The 15,777-nt window shown below is 55.4% G+C and overlaps 1 protein-coding gene across 1 annotated transcript; it reads right to left on the bottom strand.

Moving 5' to 3' along the window:
• Positions 1-6,219: 6,219 nt before the first annotated feature.
• On the bottom strand, positions 6,220-14,609 carry LOC144331675 (uncharacterized). Its single transcript, XM_077949779.1, has 2 exons — positions 13,041-14,609; positions 6,220-6,979 (listed from the first exon to the last, which is right to left on the bottom strand). Exons 1-2 carry the CDS (start codon positions 13,253-13,255, stop codon positions 6,889-6,891), a joined length of 306 nt encoding a protein of 101 aa, XP_077805905.1. The 5' UTR covers positions 13,256-14,609; the 3' UTR covers positions 6,220-6,888.
• Between the last annotated feature and the right edge of the window lie 1,168 nt (positions 14,610-15,777).

Here is a 15,777-nt window from a genome sequence, read left to right as displayed (position 1 = left end):
TGACCACAGTTAATAACAATGTATTGTATTCTTGAAAATTGCTGAGAGTACATTTTTTTTTTTTTTTGAGACGGAGTTTTGCTCTGTTGCCCAGGCTGGAGTGCAGTGGCGGGATCTCAGCTCACTGCAAGCTCCGCCTCCCGGGTTTACGCCATTCTCCTGCCTCAGCCTCCTGAGTAGCTGGGACTACAGGCGCCCGCCACCTCGCCCGGCTAGTTTTTTGTATTTTTTAGTAGACATGGGGTTTCACCATGTTAGCCAGGATGGTCTTGATCTCCCGACCTCGTGATCCACCTGTCTCGGCCTCCCAAAGTGCTGGGATTACAGGCTTGAGCCACCACGCCCGGCTGCTGAGAGTACATTTTAAGTGTTCTCACCATAAAACAATAAGTATGTGGTGACACCTACATTAGTTAGCTCGATTTAGCCATTCCACAATGCATACATAATTCAAAACAACATGTTGTGTACAATAACCATAATTTTTATGTCAATTTTTAAAATAAAAATTTTAATTTTAAAAATAAGTATACAAAATATATTTTATTATTATACAATATATATAATATTTCCTTGTATATATATATAGCTTTCAAACTCTGGAGCTCAAGCAGTCCTCCACCTCGACCTCCTAAAGTGCTGGAATTACAGGCCTGAGTCACTGCACCTGGCCTACAGTTATTATTATTATTATTATTATTTGTTTTGAGACGGAGTCTTGCTCTGTGGCCCAGGCTGGAGTGCAGTGGCGCCATCTCGGCTCACTGCAAGTTCCGCCTCCCGGGTTCACGCCATTCTCCTGCCTCAGCCTCCTGAGTAGCTGGGACTACAGGCGCCTGCCACCACGCCCGGCTAATTCTTTTGTATTTTTAGTGGAGACAGGGTTTCACCGTGTTAGCCAGGATGGTCTCGATCTCTGGACCTCATGATCCACCCACCTCGGCCTCCCAAAGTGCTGGGATTACAGGTGTGAGCCACCACGCCCGGCCTACAGTTATTAACTGGAGCTTCAATCTGAGATTTGGTAGTTTGCAGAATCCTTGAAGAGAGCTTGTTAAAATGCAGATCTCAGGACCCATCTCAGGATGTCAGGGGTGGGCACCTTTTGCCAATTGAGTCTAGCCCTGTCCTACAATATGTAAGCCACAAAATGATCCACATCACATCAATTTAAATGTTCTAGCAATTACATTAAAAAGTAAACAGAAAGGCGAGATTAATTTTAATTATATATTTTATTTAACCAAATATATCAGATATATTATATTTAAACAATGTAACCTGCCAGGCGCGTGGTGGCTCACGCCTGTAATCCCAGCACTTTCGGAGGCCAAGGCAGGAGGATCACTTGAGGCCAGGAGTTGGAGACCAGACTGGCCAACAAGGTGAAACTCCTCTCTACTAAAAATACAAAAAATTAGCCGGGCATGGTGGTGCGTGCCTGTAATCCCAGCTACTCGGGAGGCTGAGGGAGGAGAATGACTTGAACCTGGGAGGCCGAGGTTGCAGTGAGCAGAGATCGCGCCACTGCACTCCAGCCTGGGCGACAGAGGGAGACTTCATTTCTTAAAAAAAAAAAAAAAAAAAGTAACCAATAATTTAAAGATAGTTTGCAGTCTTTTTTTTTTTTTTTTTTTTTGAGACGGAGTCTCGCTCTGTCGCCCAGGCTGGAGTGCAGTGGCCGGATCTCAGCTCACTGCAAGCTCCGCCTCCCGGGTTCACGCCATTCTCCTGCCTCAGCCTCCCGAGTAGCTGGGACTACAGGCGCCCGCCACCTCGCCCGGCTAGCTTTTTGTATTTTTTAGTAGAGACGGGGTTTCACCGTGTTAGCCAGGATGGTCTCGATCTCCTGACCTTGTGATCCGCCCGTCTCAGCCTCCCAAAGTGCTGGGATTACAGGCTTGAGCCACCGCGCCCGGCTGCAATCTTTCTTACTACTAAGTCTTTGAAATCTGGTGTGTATCTTACATTCACAGCACACCTCAATTACACCAGCCACACTTCAAGTGCGCAGTGTGAGTCGGGGCTTTTGTGTTGGACAGCGCAGCGGGGAGGCTGATCCGGGTGGCCCGGGGGTCACGCTGGGAGCAGTGCAGGGCTGGATGGTGTCTGTGAAACTCACTTTGCAGACTCCGGTGTGCCAAAGAAAATAAGAGGACAAAGTCATACCTGGACTCCAATTCCGCCTCCCACTCCTCGCTGTCTGCCCCAAGGCCCTTCAGTCCCGTCCTGGCCACATGACCTTGGGAGTCAACTTCGCCTCCAGAGCCTTGACCTGTACACCTGAGAAACGGGCGTGGTGACTCTTGCTGGCGGCAGCGGTGGCGCGCATGGGGAGACGCGTGCGGGGGAGTCAGGGGCCCCCGGGTGCTCGCGGCAGGAAGGTGTGAAGCCTGCGGGCGGGTGTTGGGGCAAGGACTGAAGCCGGAGGAACCAGATGGGCTCCGGGTGCTGGGGTTCCGCGGGGGCCGCGCCAGTCCGCCCGCAGCAGCCCGCAGCAGCCCGCAGCTCCGGAGGCGGCCACCGGGCGGCGCTGTGGAGCAGGGACCCCGGGGCCCGCCGGGGCCCACGGAGAGGCGAGAATAATTAGTAACCGCCTGTCTGGGGTGCACTTCCCAGGGGAGGGGATAATGAGGTCACTCTGGTCCCTCTGTGACAGGAGGGAAAAGAGTCAAAGAAGCGCATCCCCCACCCAACCCACCTAATCCAAGTCGGCCAACACTGCGGCCATGGGAGGATCCGGGTTTGGAGTCGGGGGTTCTGGGTGAGGTCCTGGTTCTGACCTCTGAGGGACCTCGGGCTGCTGGGCCTGGTCTCCCACCTGTAGACGGGACACCTGTGCCTCCCTGCAGATGCCGGCTGCAAAGGGGCGTTGCCAACTGTCTGGTGCCGAGCCAGAGTCAGTGCGTGCCTGGGATTGAGAGGCGAACTTTGAGAGATGAAGACAAAAATAACAGCTGCCGGTGCTGAGCTAAATGCCTACGCTTCTTTGCACTCTCTTAACAGCCCGTGAGGTTGGTATGACTGTTGCCCCCATCTGACAGATGGGGAAGCCTGGCCTCCAAGGTCTGGTGTGGCCTTACCCGGCCCAGCAGAGTGGGACCTTGACTTCAGGGCTCTGCGCTGCCTTCTGACCAGACCTTGGCTTAGACGGATTCGGATGAACCTTCTCCTGAACGCCCACCCCCGACCCACGGCTTTTTTCCTCCCTCCCCTCCTGGGCTCTCAGACCCTCTGGCCTCCCCTCCCCTCCCTAAAGGTTGCCAGGGCCCACAGCCCGGACCCCCAGTGTCCCCATTAAGATCAGAAGCCTCTCCATGCCCCCAGCTCAGGCCTAGCCAGTCAGAGTGGTCCTCCGGCCGTAATGGTGGTTTCGAGACAGGCATGGGACTCAAGCCTAGCCAGGGTGGCTGGATGGTGGGACTCTGGTGCCTAGAGCAGTTGGGAAACCTGCCTGGAGGCCTAGGGGCTGGGAGCCTGGAGCCCAGAGGCCTTGGGAGATTTGCTTGAGTCTTGTCTTCACCTTCTATTTTGTATTTTTCTAGAGAGACAGGGTCTCACTATGTTGTCCAAGTTGGCAGGTAGTGACATTCACGGGACAATCAGATTCGAACTCCTGGCTCAAGTCATCCTTCCACGTCAGCCTCCTGAGTAGCTGGGACTACAGGTGTGCACCTCCGCACCCTACTTGGCTTCCCCTTTAGCAGAGGAGCTGTTGACTGTGGTCTTGTGCTATGGAATGCAGCCAAAGCACCTCCAGCCTTCCACCTGCCTGCAACCCCAGTTCTGTGCCCACAGTCTGCCTCCCACCCTCCCATCCATCTGCACCTCACATTGACTCACCAAATCTAGAATCTGATCATTGAGGAGTTCCTCACAACCCCTTGCCTCCACCAGAAAGGAGGGCTTGGCTCCACTCTTACAGGTAAGCAGCTGTGCTAAGTGAGGCGATACGCCAAGAGAGGCACGGTTGGTGAGCAGTAGCCTAGCAGCCTGGAATGGCACCGATGCACATCTTCTGAGCGCCTGCTAGAGGCAAGTATGACAATGCGGGGGCCAGGCTCTGGAGACAGACAGGGCTCAAATTCCAGCCTTCCCACTGACCAGCGTATCATCTTGGGCAAGCTACTTCACTTGTCTGTGCCTTTTTGTTTTGTTTTGTTTTGTTTTTTGTTTTGAGACAGAGTCTTGTTCTGTCACCAGGCTGGAGTACAGTGGCACAATCTCGGCTCACTGCAAGCTCCGCCTCCCGGATTCACACTATTCTCCTGCCTCAGCCTCCCGAGTAGCTGGAACTACAGGCGCCCGCCACCACACCTGGCTAATTTTTTGTATTTTTAGTAGAGACGGGGTTTCACCGTATTAGCCAGGATAGTCTCAATCTCCTGACCTCATGATTCGCCCGCCTTGGCCTCCCAAAGTGCTGGGATTATAGGCGTGAGCCACTGCACCCAGCCTGCCTTTGTTTTTTATTTGTAAAATGTGGCAAAGGGCTGAAAGCCCCCTACCTCCTCCGGAAGCCAGAAACACCCTGCTCGATGATGGCAGCCCCCTTTTTAATTTAATTTTATTTATTTTGAGATGGAGTCTCATTCTGTCGCCCAGGCTGGAGTGCAATGACGTAATCTCAGCTCACTGCAACCTCCGCCTCCTGGGTTCAAGCGATTCTTGTGCCTCAGCCTCCTGAGTAGCTGGGATTACAGGTACCTGCCACCACGTCCAGCTAATTTTTGTATTTTTAGTAGAGACAGTGTTTCACTGTGTTGGCCAGGTTGGTCTTGAACACCTGACCTTAGGTGATCCGCTTGCCTTGGCCTCCCAAAGTGCTGGGATTACAGGCATGAGCCACTGGGCCCGGTCCAGCCCCCTCTTTTATAAGGGGACTTTGTATATGCTGTCTCTGCTTGGACGTCCTTCCTTAGTGTCCCTAGAGGGGGTAAGAGCATGACTGGACCTGGGCAGTCGGCAGTCCAGTCCCAGCTGGAGATGATGAAGGGCATTCTGTGCTGGGGGAACTGCAGGTGGGAAGCCTCTGGAGTGGGAAGGCATGGGTAGCTCAGGGGGAAGGTTCTGTGGAGCTGGACGAATACATTTTATGGCTCAAGTTCTAATTCAGCAGTCCTGTCTCCCTCCTTCTGCCCCTGGAAGAACTTCTGCTTTCCCTGGAATGGGGCTGTGGAAGGATGGACTGGCCAGTGGGCCCAGGTGACCTAATCTGAATCCTGCGAAGGAGAATGCTGAGATTCTGGTATGCACGATGGTCTTGGGACCTGTGAGTCGGGGGGAATGGAGACCCTGGACTGGAATTCGAATTGGAACCCAGCCAGGAGGAACAGGCAGCCCAGGCTTTGGTGGAGGGTTTTGGGTGACAGGGACGTTACCAGGAGGCAGGAGAGGCCCAAGCACATCACTTGGCAGTGCCTGGCGGAGCGGGGCAGGGCGCGGGAGGGCGGGTGATGGTGGCTGGTGCAGGCTTCAGCAGCGAACACCCTCCCGCTGCACTCTGGGCCTCCCCATGGAGGAGCTGGAAGCTAAAATAGGACTCTATTTTGGGGGCCTGAGGCAAACAGGAGTCACTTCCCTGCCAGAAGTGAGAAGTTGCTTCAGCCTGTACGAGGGCAGGCCCTCCCCTACGCCGGAGTGGCAGGGGGTGGGCCCTGTGAGTGCGGCCTGGGGCAGAGGGCGCTGGCCAAGGAGTGGGAGAGGACCGTGGCTGCTGAGGGGCTGGGGGCCCCAAAACATCACCTCCCTCCGTCCTCAGGGCAGCCGTGTGAGGTAGGAGCTGGGGCTTCCCCATCTTACAGATGAGTGTCTGAGAGGCCAACTCGCCTCTCCAAGGTCAGTCAGTAGCAAGGGGCAGAGCCCGGATTCAGCCAGGTCTAGATGACGCCTGAGATATGCTCTTAACCCCAGCAGTGGGCATGAGCGGGACCTCGACAGGCAGAAGGAGCAGCTGTTTCCTGACCACCTGCCGGGTGCCTGGCCCTCTGCACGCGTGACGGCTCAGTGAGGCCCTGCATCCCACCCCACAGGAGGCCGCAGTCTTGCCCCTTCTCACAGATAGGCCTGAAGCCAAGAAGGCAGGCCTGGGAAGCTCCAGCCTCAGGTGGGCGTCTGAGTTACTGCCCAAACGCAGGCAAGCCCATTTCCTCTCTGGGCCTCAGTGTCCCCATGCGTACTTCCGTGAGATAGGACCACAGTCCCAAAAGGCCCATCAAACTTTTTTTTTTTTTTTTGAGATGGGGCCACTCATTCTGTCGCCCAGGTGGAGTGCAGTGGCGCAATCTCGGCTCACTGCAACCTCTGCCTCCCAGGCTCAAGCGATTCTCTTGCCTCAGCCTCCCAAGTAGCTGAGATTACAGGCACCCACCACCATGCCCAGCTAATTTTTGTTTTAGTAGAGACAGGATTTCACCATATTGGCCAGGCTGGTCTCAAACTCCTGACCTCAGGTGAGTCACCTGCCTCGGCAGCCCAAAGTGCAGGGATTACAGGCGTGAGTGAGCCACCGTGCCTGGCCAAGGCCCATCCAACTCTGATGTTTATGACATGTCCCGTGGGGAGGCTGGCGGAGAGCTGGGCTGGGAGGCGCTGCAATGACCCGGGGCTTTCGAAGCCTGCCTTCCCCGGCAAACCCATTCTCCAGGTCTCCCGGTGAGGCCCGCCCGCAGCCAGGCGCCCGGCAAACCCATTCTCCAGGTCTCCCGGTGAGGCCCGCCCGCGGCCAGGCGCCCGGCAAACCCATTCTCCAAGTCTCCCAGTGAGGCCCGCCTGCGGCCAGGGGTCCGGCAAACCCATTCTCCAGGTCTCCCGGTGAGGCCCGCCTGCGGCCAGGGGTCCGGCAAACCCATTCTCCAGGTCTCCCGGTGAGGCCCGCCTGCGGCCAGGCTAAGAGGAGGAGCGTCTTTCGTGATGCAAACCCCGCTCCATGCTGCGGTGGATCCACGTCACGATGCCACGTAGTTGCAGGTTGTCGCCCCTGTGAGAGAGGGACTGTTGTTATCACCCCGTTTTTACAGTTGAAGCCCAGGGCTGGGAAGTCGCTGGGCCCAGGACCACCCGAGAGGGACGGCATGGTTGGGCCCCTCACCCAGGCTGCGGGCTCCAGGCCCTGCCCTTCTGCCGCCACCTTCATGACGCAACAAAGCCAAAGCCTGATTTCATTATCCCCCCAACCCCCAAGCTGGTCTTTGGCTGCCAGGAGGTGGCAAGGCCATTTGTGGCCCCCTCCGCACCCCCTCCTTCTCTGCAGTGACTGGGCTGTGACCAACCTGGCCCGTCCTCTCCACGGCCCCACCTTTGCTGTCCCCATGCTCAATTGTCCATATCCTCCCTCCTCTCACCTGCCATTTGCCCGTCATTCATCTGTCTCGCGCCCTCCTCCCCACTGAGGTGCCTCTGGCAGCTTCCCAGGTCCTCCCTGACTGGCTTCAGAACCCCGAAAGTGGCCCCTCCTATTCCTGCTGCCCCATTCAGTGTCCCTCAGCAGCCTCAGACACCTGGGGACTGGCAGAGGCTGTGAGAAGGCTGGCCCCGTCCAGGCTGCCACTCTGCCCACCCGGGCCTGCCGGCTTCCCGTCCCTGCCCAGTCCCTGCTCCAGGCCACTCAGCTGCCACGTGCAGCTCCTGAATGCCACATCCGTCACCCACTCCTCTGGTCCCAGACTGCCCAGAGTTCCCCACTGCCTGCAGGAAAAGGTCCCAGGTCATTAGTGTGTCGTCCTCACCTGCTCACCTGGCCCAGCCCCCTGTACGGCCCCACCCATGCCATGGACCCCCTTTCAGCTTCACTCTCCTCCCAGCCCGCCTCTGCCACGGTGCAGAGTCTGAAGAGTCTTCAACCTTAAGGCCAGAAAGCCTTGGACAAGACGTGTCACCCCTCAGAGCCTCCTCATCTGTACAACGGGGGAATCACAGAACCCCCTTCACAGGGCAGATGGGGGTGTCAAATGAGAAATCAGAGAGTAAGGGGCTCCGTCCCCTGGAAAGTGCAGCATTCACTGTGACCCTGATCGTAGGGGATTGCTCAGATTCCCCTCCAGTGGTGATAAGAGCCTGGGGGTGGGCCCGACAGGGTAGGAGTCAGGGGCGGTGGAGGAGATCTCACAGCTGGGACAGAGTCGCCGCCTGCTCCAGCCCACAGGGCAGACATCAGTGTCCCCATCTGCAGAGAAGAAGAGAGGAAGCTCGGGGCACACAGCTGCCAAGTGGAACTGGCATTGGCGACAGGCTTGTCTTTTGCCCCCAACACACACATAGCGGGGCTTCGTTGTCCCCTGCAGCCTCTGGATTTTCTTCATCTCCATTTTTTTTTTTTTTTTTTTTTTTGAGACAGAGTCTCACTCTGTTGCCCAGGCTGGAGTGCAATGGTGCAGTCTCGGCTCACTGCAAACTGCCTCCCAGGTTCAAACAATTCTGCCTCAGCCTCCCGAGTAGCTGGAATTATAGGCGCCTGCCATCACACCTGGCTAATTTTTTGTGTTTTTAGTAGAGACGGGGTTTCACCATGTTGGCCAGGATGGTTTCAAACTCCCAACCTCAGGTGATCCACCCACCTCAGCCTCCCAAAGTGCTGGGATTACAGGCATGAGCCGCCGTGCCTGGCCTTCCTCTCTCCGATTTGGGTTTTGGAGGCCAAGGCCTCAGCAGGAGCTCCAGCCACTGCCGTAGTTGCTGGGCTGCCTTGGTCTCTGCATCTCCTTAGCCTCCTCTGGCTTTCCCGTGCAGCTCCCCCACCACTCAGCGCCCCCCGGCATTCTGCTGGGGCCATCCCTTCTTCAGCCCCAGCTCCTTTTCTCTAACGCCCACCTTCCTCTCTGCCTGGCTGCATGCGGACCTAGGGTTTTGCCATCCTGGGGTCCTTGAGCGCCCAGCTGCTTCCCCACAGACATGCCAGGCCTTGTAGGGGGTGGGAGGCCATCATTTCCCCTCCCTCTGTGCCCCGACAACTGTTGCTGTCCACCTGTGACTCAGTGTGGTGTCTCCGGATCCACAAGCCAGTGCCTCCTCTGCTGGAACTCCACTTGATCTGTTTCGTGTTCTCTTCTGCCTCCCTCGGACTCACTCTTGGCCCCTGGTTCTCAGTAGGCCTCCCTCTCCCAGCCCTTGTCTCTCCGTCTTTCTCTGTCTCTGACTCTCTCAGTGTCTCTTCTGTGTTTCTCCTCTCCCTCCTCATTTCTGTCACAGCCTGTCCCTGTCACCTCCTCCCACATCAGTGTGTAATATCCCTTCCATCCTCACAGCTCTGTCGCCTCTCCCTGAACCCTTCCTGCCTGTGTGCACTCACCCTTAGGCCCTGCACCAGGTGTAGACAGAGGCCCCAGGGGGAGGTGAGGCAGGAGGGGCTCAGATAGGCCTGGGGGAGGTTCCAGGGATGGCAAGGGGAGGACAGTGAGCTGAGCCTCTGCCCTGCTTAGCAGGAGCCCCAGGAGGCCAGACGGGCAGGTGCTGGCCTCCAGACCCTCATCCCAAGGGGCCACATCCCAGAAGGTAACCCTGGTGACAGGCAGGGGGTCAGGAGCCTGGCTCTGGATAGGGCTCTGTGGCTGTGCCCCTGTGTGATGTCTCTAATTCCCCTCCCGTCCCCTCTCTTCCTCTGAACTAGGGACAACCAAGGGTCTCTCCTTGGCCTCCTTCTCGCTGTGGGTACTGTGAGAGCTGACAGCAACCTCCACCCAGCAGGGGCTCTGGCTTACCTGCCCCGTTACAAAGCCCTTGCAACTGCAGCAGACAGCTCCAGCAACCATGACCAAGGAGCCCTGGCTGCTGTCCCAAGCCTGAGCAGCTAGTGGCAGGTGTTTGCCCATGGTCCCACCTGGCGTTGGTGGCAGGGCCCAGGCCAGAGGCCAGCTTCAGGACTCAGCCCAGGGCTGAAGGGTGGGGGCCCAGGTCCCAGCTCCATCTTTGTCGGTTTGGTTCAGTGCTGAATGCTTTCTGCTAAAACAGGGCCTTCCTTACTCACAGAAGGTGCTCAACAGGTATTCACTGTGTGACCTGGAGATGCCCTTTAGAATCTGTAGTGGGTGGGGCCGGCGTGTGAGCTCAGGACCAGGATCCAGGCACTTGCTTCTGGCTGTGGGATTCCCACAGGGCTGTGTGAGGAATGTCCTGCCAGGTTCCAGGCAGTAAGTGGAGTAAGGGGTGGCCAGTGATTGGGGGAGGGGCAGAACTAGGCTTGGCCAATTTTGCCAAGTGCCCATTCTGTCTGTCCTCACTTCTTCCCCAGACATCCTGCCAGCTTCTGAAGGTCACAGGAACAAAATTCTAGGTGGTCAGGCACATCAGGACCCTGGAGGTCATCAGGTCCCAGCTCCTCTTTTTTTTTTTTTTTTTTTTGAGACCGAGTCTCACTCTGTTGCCCAGGCTGGAGTGCAGTGGCATGATCTCAGCTCACTGCAACCTCTGCCTCTTAGGTTCAAGTGATTCTCGTGTCTCAGCCTCCTGAGTAGCTGGGATTACAGGCCCACGCCACCACGCCCGGCTAATTTTTGTATTTTCAGTAGAGACAGGGTTTCGTCATGTTGGCCAGGCTGGTCTTGAACTCCTGACCTCGTGATTCACACGCCTCGGCCTCCTGAAGTGCTGGGATCACAGGTGTGAGTCACCATGCCCGGCCAGGATATTGGATTTAAAGCTCCTTCACTTTCCAATTCCTGGGACCCAGGTCTACATTGTCCTTGTAGAAAGATTCGAAGACTGAAGGGTGCATTTCTTTTCTTTTCTTTTTTTTTTTTTTTTTGAGACAGAGTCTCGCTCTGTTGCCCAGGCTGGAGTGCAGTGGCCGGATCTCAGCTCACTGCAAGCTCCGCCTCCCGGGTTTATGCCATTCTCCTGCCTCAGCTGCCCAAGTAGCTGGGACTACAGGTGCCTGCCACCACGCCCAGCTAGCTTTTTGTATTTTTTTTAGTAGAGACGGGGTTTCACCATGTTAGCCAGGATGGTCTCGATCTCCTGACCTCGAAATCTGCCCATCTCGGCCTCCCAAAGTGCTGGGATTACAGGCTTGAGTGAAGGGTGCATTTCTACAGTCTGCCACACAGAGCCCAGAACTGTTAGCTTTTGAAACTTGTACTCAGCTTATGCAAACAGGCACAAGAAGAAAAAACAGTGAACAAAGATGTTCATCACTGCGTTGCTCCAGGTCTCAGTTTCTGTTTCTGTAAATGAGGGGTTGCCTTGATGATCCATAATGGTCTATAATTTTTGATCCTGTACAATTTGATGAACATTCTATAGTCATTAAAAACTGAAGGCTGGGCGCAGTGGCTCACGTCTCCAATCCCACTACTTTGCGAGGCTGAGGAGGGCAGATCACAAGGTCAGGAGTTCGAGACTTGCCTGGTCGACATAACTCTATCTGTACTAAAAATACAAAAAAATTAGCCAGGCATGGTGGTGTGCACCTGTAATCCCAACTACTTGGGAGGCTGAGGCAGGAGAATCTCTTTTTTTTTTTTTTTCTTTTTGAGATGGTGTTTCACTCTTGTTGCCCAGGCTGGAGTACAATGGCGCGATCTCGGCTCACTGCAACCTCCGACCCCCCGGGTTCAAGTGATTCTCCTGCCTCAGCCTCCCTAGTAGCTGATATTACAGGCATGTGCCACCATGCCCGGCTAATTTTGTATTTTTAGTAGAGACAGGGTTTCTCCATGTTGGTCAGGCTGGTCTTGAACTCCCAACCTCAGGTGATCTGCCCGCCTCGGCTTCCCAAAGTCCTAGGATTACAGGCATGAGACACTATGCCTGGTCAGGAGAATCTCTTGAACCCAGGAGGTGGAGGTTGTGGTGAGCCGAGATTACACCATTGCACTCCAGCCTGGGCAACACAGTGAGACTCCATCTCAAAAAAAAAAAAAAAAAAATTGAAAAGATGTAGAATCCATCAATACCCAGAAAAGTCAATACCTGGAAAAAACTGCAATGAGAAAAGCCAGACGCAGGAAGCAGTCCTCTGATTGCGGTCGTGGGGTCTAACAAAGATGGGGGTGAACGCGATGAGGTGAAATAGCTGAGTTGGATGCCTCCTAAGTTCTTCTCTATTCTTCTATGAGCTATTTGAGTTCATAAAGAAGATAAATCTTCCAGAAGCTGGTGGGAAGGAAGCCATGGTGAATCTACAAGGATTAGGTCTCAGCTGTGGGATTCCAGGCAGGCCGGCAGGCGTGGCCAGATGAGGGTGGGATTTTCTGCTCCCATTAGACCCGCCCTCTTCCTCCCTATCTGTCTGCCTCCCTTTCCTCCTCTTCCTCCCTCCCTGTCTTCCTCCTTTTCTTTCTCTTCCTCTTCCTCCCTCCCTGTCTTCCTCCTTTTCTTCTGCATGCATGATACCCTCGTCATTCTCTCCATCCCGCCCACCACTCCTGCTCCCCCAGAGGCTGTGACCGAAGTGGGGAAGAGAGGGGAGGGCAGGGCAGAGGGGGTCTCCCTACCCTGGCTCTGCAGGGAAGCTGGTGTGGCATGAGGAGGGCTTGGCAGCACTTTACGGCTCCTTCAGCCCGCCCGTGTGCGCAATTCTAGGCTCCGTGACATCTAAGGTTCTTACACCCCCAGACGCAGCAATCCCCCCATGTCAGTGCCGCAGGAGCCGGAGTGGAGTGAGAGATCAGAGGAGCTGCACGAGGAGGGAGGCAGGTGGGAGGGCTGTGAAAGGGGAACAGGTGGGAGAGGGAAGGTGAGTCAGCCCCAAGCAGAGCTGAGCCAGCAGGAGTTTGCAGTGCAGCCAGGCCTGGGAGCCTCCCTGCAGCTGCGGGCTCTCGGCACCTCATGGCCCTCTCCCCCAGTGCCCACACTGGAGCTGACCTTTGGCACTCCAGAAGTCCTGGCTTTGGGCTTTCACTTGCCTCTTCTGTGTGACCCTGCCACAGGTCACCTTGCATGTGACCAGAGAGACCAGGCCCCTCCAAAAAGAGCAACTACCACAAGCATATGAGCAAGCCGCAAGCTGGTGAAGGGCCTGGAGGGACCTTGGAACGCCCCATGTTGCTCTGGATGGTGGATGACGGGCCCTCTTTGAGGTAACCCCACATGTACCCCTTCCTCACCCTGCATCCAGGCCTCTCGCATATCTTAGAGGAGGGTGGACATCCCCGAAGACGTGCTCCAGGTGGAGGCTTCTGAGTCTGGGAGCACCTGAGCCTGAGTCCTCTTCAGTTACTGCTCGTAGCCCGGGAGCCGTGGCATCCTGGGGATGTGGAGGGAGGACCGGGGAGACCTGGCGAGACCCACCCAGGGCCTGCGGGGCTGGATAGCGGGACATCTCTCATGAGCCTCCAGGGTCAGGAGTGAGACCCTGGGGTACTCAGCTGACAGAAGAGGACCAGGGGTCCTTCCAGAATGTGAATTTCTTTCTTGCTGAGCGGCCCCCACAGGCTCTTCCAGGGGGGCCCCCAAAGACCACAGGTGCACTCTGGGAAATCTGAGAAGGGGCAGAAGAGGAAAGGAAGCAGCCTCTCCCCCTCATTGAGCCCCCACCTGGGAGAGGATGGAGTGAAGGAAAAGCAGGGTCCCGGGCCTCTGACTGTCCTCACTTTGTTTCCAGCCAGTTCCCTGGTTCTCTGGGCCACCATTTATTTCCTCATCAGTAAAAGGAGGCCATAATCCTTGTCCTGGCTTCCTCTTGGAGTTTCGTAAGAGTTCAATGAACCCAAGGACGTGAAAGGTGTTATGCAAATCAGAGACATTATGAGTTATCTGTTGGGAGGCTTGGATCCCGAACGAGGCTCCGTCTCCAGGAAAGAGGTCTCCAGTTTCCTTCTGCAGCAGCGCAGCATACGGGGTGCACAGTGATTCACCCAAACGGCAGCTATACTGCTGGGGCTGGTGAGACGTGGTCATTCACAAGGCAAGCTTGCCGGCTGCTTCCCTGTTTCTCGAGGCAGCTGGCACCTTTGTATGGAAGATCCCTGGGACCCAGAAGGGTGCCTTCTGCTTCCTTACAGCCCAAGGCACACAGTCGGCCTGTAGAATAGAGGTCGGGTGGGAGGAACCCTCAAACTCCAAGGTTCTGGGATAGATGACCAACTAGGGCCACAGCTCCCTCCTGCTCCGCATGTCCTTGGCAATGTGACTTTGCCTCCTTCTCAAAAGGTGGAGTCTAATTTCCCACCCTTTGAACCTGGGCTGGCCTTGTGACCTGGACTCTGCCCGATAGACTGCAGTGGAAGCGGTGTTATCCAAGTTCAAGGCTAGGCCTCCAGAAACCTTGCAGCTTCTACCTTCGCCCTCTTAGGTTGCTGCCCGGAGTCACCATGAAGGAATGTGATGTAGCCTATTGGAGGAGAACCAAAGCCCCCCAGAAAGCAGTCAGACCAGCTGCCGACATGTTCTTCGGGGGTCTTCCAGGCCCACTGACGGTCCAGCTGAGCACAGCTGCCGGGTGAGCCCAGGAGAAATCAGCTAGGAACCCCAGCCCACCCACAGGACCCTAACAGAGGATGCATCATTGCTCTCCGTTTTGCGCTGACTGGTTACATAGCATAGGCTAACCGAAGCCAGAGAAGGGAAGGGACTTACCCAAGGTCCCACAGAGAGCAGAGACCAAGCCTGTCTTGGTCAAGTCTGTGACCAGGTTTCCCGGCCCCTGGGCCCTTCCCATCAGTGTCCTGCCACCAGCTCTACCAGCGGTGTATGGATCTGCATATATGTAGGGAGGTGTGGATCGGGTGGGCCCTTCCCCCTTCCACCTGAGTTAGGAAGGGTTGGCTGACATCCACACAGGGCTATCCTGCCCATTATCGCGGGCGGGAGGGATGGTTAATCCCATTCTGCAGAAGATGAAACCGAGGCCAAGAACTGACAGTCACACAGCTATTAGGTAACAAAGCTCTGACATCAAAGCTTTTGGTTCTTTGATGCCAACTCCAGATCCTTCTATTGACTCGCAGGAAGGAGAATGGCAGGTGATAAAGTTCCCTCCAAGGGTCAGTCACTCAGAAAGGGCCACACACACAGACACATGCAGGCACACATACTACACAGGCACACACCTAACACACAGGCACACACGTAACACACAGGCACACACAGGCACACATACTACACAGGCACACACCTAACACACAGGCACACACATAACACACAGACACTTGCAGGCACACATACTACACCGGCACATGCATAATACAGGCACACACATACACACAGGCACATATACTACACAGGTACACATACTACACAGGTACACATACTACACAGGCACGCACCTAACAGACACATGCAGGCACACATACTACACAGGCACACATACTACACAGGCACACACATAACACACACAGGCACACATACTACACAGGCACACATACTACACAGGCACACACATAACACACACAGGCACACATACTACACAGGCACACATACTACACAGGCACACACATAACACACACAGGCACACATACTACACAGGCACACATATTATACAGGCACACACCTAACACACAGGCACATACAGGCACACATACTACACAGGCACACACATAACACAGACACACGCAGGCACACATACTACACAGGCACACACCTAACACACAGGCACACACATAACACACAGGCACACACATAACACAGGCACACACATAACACACAGGCACACACCTAACACACAGGCACACACATAACACAGGCACACACCTAACACACAGGCACACACATAACACAGGCACACACATAACACAGGCACACACAGGCACACATACTACACAGGCACACACCTAACACACAGGCACACACATAACACAGGCACACACATAACACACAGGCACACACATAACACAGGCACACACA

Source organism: Macaca mulatta, chromosome 10 (genome assembly GCF_049350105.2).
Source record: "Macaca mulatta isolate MMU2019108-1 chromosome 10, T2T-MMU8v2.0, whole genome shotgun sequence".
NCBI classification, from domain to species: domain Eukaryota; kingdom Metazoa; phylum Chordata; class Mammalia; order Primates; family Cercopithecidae; genus Macaca; species Macaca mulatta.
Note: the sequence above shows the minus strand (reverse complement) of the source record. Positions and strands in the feature narration are given on the sequence as shown.